The sequence below is a fragment of the Acanthisitta chloris genome, unplaced genomic scaffold (assembly GCF_000695815.1).
Source record: "Acanthisitta chloris isolate BGI_N310 unplaced genomic scaffold, ASM69581v1 Scaffold11616, whole genome shotgun sequence".
NCBI classification, from domain to species: domain Eukaryota; kingdom Metazoa; phylum Chordata; class Aves; order Passeriformes; family Acanthisittidae; genus Acanthisitta; species Acanthisitta chloris.
In genome coordinates, this window is record NW_008678727.1 from 7,112 (window position 1) to 12,316 (window position 5,205).

General features: G+C 38.7%; 1 protein-coding gene across 1 annotated transcript; it reads right to left on the reverse strand.

Annotated features, from left to right (window-relative positions):
- Positions 1 to 443: 443 nt before the first annotated feature.
- Positions 444 to 5,026, reverse strand: LOC103804409 (cytochrome c-type heme lyase). The gene is made up of 6 exons (XM_009077021.1): positions 4,882 to 5,026; positions 4,011 to 4,159; positions 3,268 to 3,416; positions 1,953 to 2,072; positions 1,061 to 1,147; positions 444 to 825 (listed from the first exon to the last, which is right to left on the reverse strand). Exons 1-6 carry the CDS (start codon positions 4,988 to 4,990, stop codon positions 627 to 629), a joined length of 813 nt encoding a protein of 270 aa, XP_009075269.1. The 5' UTR covers positions 4,991 to 5,026; the 3' UTR covers positions 444 to 626.
- Positions 5,027 to 5,205: the final 179 nt, after the last annotated feature.

Below are 5,205 nucleotides of genomic sequence, written 5' to 3' on the forward strand. Positions count from 1 at the left end.
ATTAAGGCATGAGTGTATTCTCCTTTTCAACTTAACATACTCTTAAAATACTCATACTACACTATACCTCCTTGAACTGAATAACCTCAACTGAAGTTTTGTGAGAAGTATGTATTTGAACAGGTCAAGTGCCACAGGAAAACAAGTATGTGGTTTCATATTGCTAATAAAACAAGTGGTTTGAAACAGTCCAGACCTTTTACCCTTTGTTCATCATTGAGGTATCAAAATACTTTAACTATGTGAACTAATGTATGAAATTTCCAGTTTTCACTAATTAAGTAATACTCAAAACTCTAGTCAGAATCAGAATTGTAATGTATTTGATGCAGCACAGAAGGCATGAAATGAAAAGGCAAGCTTATGGCAGAATCTGAGATAAAGAAAAGATTTCTCAGTTCTTCAGAAAATTAAGATATATGGTTTTGCTTTATTTCATTCAAAACACCACAAAGCATTGGTGTACTTAACAACAGATTCCCCATCCTCCCATCCCACCCTGCAAAAAACAGCGGTGATGATGAAAACAATGACAGCTGCAGTGAACTATTTCAAGTCCTGGTATTCACTTATCCTTTGTCCAGAAGGAAAGTGGTTTACTTTTCCATTACACACCAGAGGAGCAGTTATGAAGTCCACCGCCACCAAGCCACCTTCGCTCTGTCCCACACAGCAGAGAGAGAGTCCAGCGCGGGGCGCACGTCCAGGATGGTGAACTGGTAGTTCTTATCTACTGCTCCCCCATCGTAGTAATCGATAACATATCGCACTTCTTTTCCACACCGGTCAACGATCCAGTCATGTCTGTCAAAGGGCAGTTCATACCTGGAACAACAGATAATAGACCATGTAAATATTTTAATGCATATTAATGAACCTGTGAGAGGGAGTGGAAGTACTATTTAAGATTTATTTGTCCACAAGATCCCACTAATAATTCTACCTTCTGGCAACTGTAACTTGCAATACCAGGTCTGAAACATCTTTAAATTTATTCTACACCATGTTCTCAGACATGTCTCTCTAGCCTCCCAGCTCACTGGAAGAGCTGCCCACATACCCCATCCACGAACGTATCCTGGCTCTTGGTGAATACTCCTTTGCTTTGCCTCCAAACCGCATCAGCGATGGTCCACATGGACATTCCCTGTGCACAGATTTAGAAAGGACAATAGTTTTTATCTTTCAAAACAGCCTTATTTTAAGTGATTAAACCACTATGGTAATTTATTTTAGAAACAGAGAAACTGAATAGAAGAGCGAGCAACTGTAAAAAATTAATTACAAGTGATCTAAACCACCTTTTTTGGGTTTGGTTCTTTTTTTTTTTCTTTGAAAGTCTGAGAAGTCATCCAGTTTCTGCCAGCACTTACTGCTGGTATAATGAAGTATTTCTGATATGCTCCACACCACTGTTCTAACTCATCAACAGAGCAGTTCTCACCAAATCTAATCCACTTAATAGATTAAGAAACAGAAAACCATAATCTTTGTTACTGTGTAACAAAGAGCATGCAATTTCAGAGAAAAATTTTGACACACAGCGTGCTTAACTAATCTGTCTCTGGCAGGAACAGGGACTACACTGACCTTAAAAGTGACAGTTTGCATTACACCATTCACTGCTAATGTAAGTTTACATCTCGTCATGACATAAAGATTTCAATTAAATAATTCCCAGATACAACAAAAAGTAATTTCTCCAAATCCACATTATAAACACACCACCAAAATGTTCATCAGTTTTATCAACATATTCAGTTCTAGTTAAGCTCTTCTGGATATTCTTCCTCTATGTTAATCAAAATGCAGACTCCTACAAGAGCACAACTTTTGAGACGTTATCAGCACCGAAATATTTCTGCAAAAACTAAAGAGACATTCTACTGTCGAAGAATCACAAAAGCAAAAGCTAAACACAAGGATTTGCTTTCCATTTCATATGTACATACCCAGCGTGAAGAGCTTCCCACTTCAAAATCTCTTTCCATGCTTGCTCATTATTTTGGTTGTGAATCTTAATAATGTTGGTCATGTCTTCACTTGTTATGTCATCATCTTTCCACCTCCACCTAAAAAAAATAAGAAGTTGAAAACAGCTGATAAGCATTACAGCATTAACTACTCCACCTTACTTGGTTTATCTGAGGGATTTTTGAATCAAGAGATTTAAGGTTTTATGCCAAGGCATAAGACAAGTATGTAAACTTCTGGCTCATCAGCTTAAGCATCTTGAGAACCACTTCATTTTCTGTGTGGAAGTGCAGTTATCAAAGTTATCATCACAGAAATCCAAAAATTCTACACAGCTAAATTAACAGCTTAACTGGATCAGAAAGTTATCAGAGTGTGCAAACATCAGCACATCCATGGTATTCATAAAAATGATTAGGAAAAATCCCACTTGCATTCCTAATGCACAGAAGTCCTATATTCAATCCATTTTGCACACACTTAGAAATGCCTTTCATGTCCCTTGACCCTGCACTGTGACTACACATGTCCTTCCTTTTCAAAAGGCTTAACTCTGTACACATCTCTGTTTACAGGACCAAAACTTGTACGTACAGTATAGACTGCTCTGCTTGTGAGGTATTGTCTTACGAACAGTATCAATACATAGAACAAAGAAATAGTATTGTTTCAATAGTGACCACCTGTGAAGTTGACCTGTTTGAGAGTGACAAACCAATAGTTACAAAAAAATTAGGAAACAGCAGCACAGGTTTTTTAGGCCACAGGAGAAATTAATCATTCTGTTAGGTCTTGCCTATGATAAATTTCTGTAAACACTGAAAATATCTACTTGTTCGTTTCCACATTTTTAGCAATTCTGCAAAGTCCAGTTGGATTCCAACCTGGATTCTATGGTTCCATAGAATCTTCTAACCTGGTTGATTCTATGATTGGATGCTTTCACAATCATAGAACTTCTACTTCAGTTTACAGGATTAGCATGAAAAGTTGAGAGTTGGCAATCATGCAAACTTTGTCTATGCCTATGCACAACTTTTAAGAAAATTTTCCAAGCCAGCAGCAGTTGCTTGGCATGCCCTACCATCCTCCTGATCACTAGAGGAGACATGGCCTTTGAGAGCAGCTCACTCTATGAAATGGAGAAGTCTATAAAGAGGTGGGGTTTTTTAAAGAGCTGGTTAATTATTTACTGGTTAGAACCCACAAACTCTTAAACAGTAATGAATAATAACTAATATTTCATGAATTTCAGGCTCACAGAGTCCGTCTGGTAATTCACAGTGCATTTACCCTTTTCTTAGCATAGCATTCCAGAACATTTGCTCTGAAGGGTAGACCCATTTCTTGTCAGAATGAGCTCTAGGAATGGAAGATTCTTCTCTAACAGTTGACAACGGAAATGGCTGACCTGGGGATGGCTGCTGATTAGGAGGAGGCATCTAAAAAACAAGGAGGATCAACAACAAATGAGATTATCAACATCTTTTTTTATGTTATGGTGTTTGAGAAAAATCAAAGCATAATCAATCAGCTCCTACTAAGACCAAGAAGTCCAGCCTTAAGTCCACCAAATTATCTTTCTCTTTTGCAGTAGAACTCTGCACAAGTTTGCCATCAGAACACTAAAGGTACCTTTTGCCTAAACTTCAGCTTTCAAAACACCAATGCTCCTTCTAAATCAGAGGAAATCTTGGAGAGATGCTAATCAGAACTTACCCATACTGCTACTACACAGAACACAATATCCACTAACGTAGAATGAAAAACATGCAAGTAACTAATAAACAGAGAGCAAAGGATATTTACAAACTGGAAAACCACTCCCTTTAATCAAACAGACGTAAATATGAAGGCAATGTTAAGATGTAACTTGTATTTATATTAAAATTCACACACACACAGAGAAAAAGCAGTGCTAAAACTGAAAAAAAATGTTATTTTCCAGTTTCCACCTCAGACAGTATCACTATTCATATTTTAGGTATAGCATTTCAGAAAACACAAGACTAAAGAAAACATCTGAAAAAAGTTACCATATTGCTAGGATCTATGTCATCCCTCACTTGAGAAGCACCAGAGTTCACTGGACATGCTACAAACTCGTATGCTCTTTCTTGATGTGCAGGAACATCCTCTGCGTTCTCAGTTCTATGATCAGCAGTCTTCATGTGCATTGGACAACCTTAAACACAGGAAAAACAGTATACATTTTGCTACAAAATGAAAACTCTAAGATAAGACAGGAAATAGAAAACTTCATTAAATGCTCACATAAATGCAAATGGGTATTTCACATTTTCTTCTGAGCTTTGCCATAGTTTTAACTGTTCTCCTTCCTGCATTTTAGGACCCAACATGATGGTAAGAGATGAGTTTCCTATGTAGTCCCTGAATGCTCATTTCCTACCCCATGCTAGCCCCTATACTGTACTGTTCATACTTAAGGATTTCCTCAGCAACATTAATCCAACATGTGTTGCCCAAGGCAACAGAAGAGCTGATGTCCTTCTCCAGACATTCACCTGACTCCACCCTTCTGCTGCCCTGCATGGTTCTTAGTGACAACCACCTGCTCCCAGCTACTATCTCTGTGGGAACTCCCTGCCCCTCTGTTAGTGAAGCACATGATGGGAATATATTTGCAGGGTCCCTGGAAAACAGGACAACTGGGAGTGACGCACAAGTTCTACAGCAAGCACCTCCTGTCTCTACAGACTAAGCAGCTTGCACACTGTTCTGGTGCACAACTGAGTCCTTTTCATGAAAACTTACTTGAGAGCTACTTTTGCTAAAAGAAAAACTCAAGTTTTTATTTGAAGAATAGTTTATTTTTTTCACCAAAATATTTTTGATTCCGGTTTCCATGCGAAGTGTTTAGTTCATGCAAGTTTCAAGAATGATTACCGCTCATTTTTTCCTGATGCATGGGACATTCTGAAGGTGGAGACGCTGTCTGGTACTGCCTGGATGCGTCCGGTGACTGAGCAGCTGGGGAGGATGCAGACAGACCCATGGCTTCAGCACACCGGGGCTTTGCAGATCAGGTTTCTAAAGAAAAAAAACAAGCTAACACTCGTAACACAAAACACGCTGGTTATTTATTAAGGCGAACACAAGTGCAGTTGTAGAGCTGCATCACAAATGAAGCAATGAAAAGAATCAATTTAATAACCTTCCAGCCTAAATACAAGTCTAAGCGCCTGACCACGAGCAGGCTCCGCGCCGCAC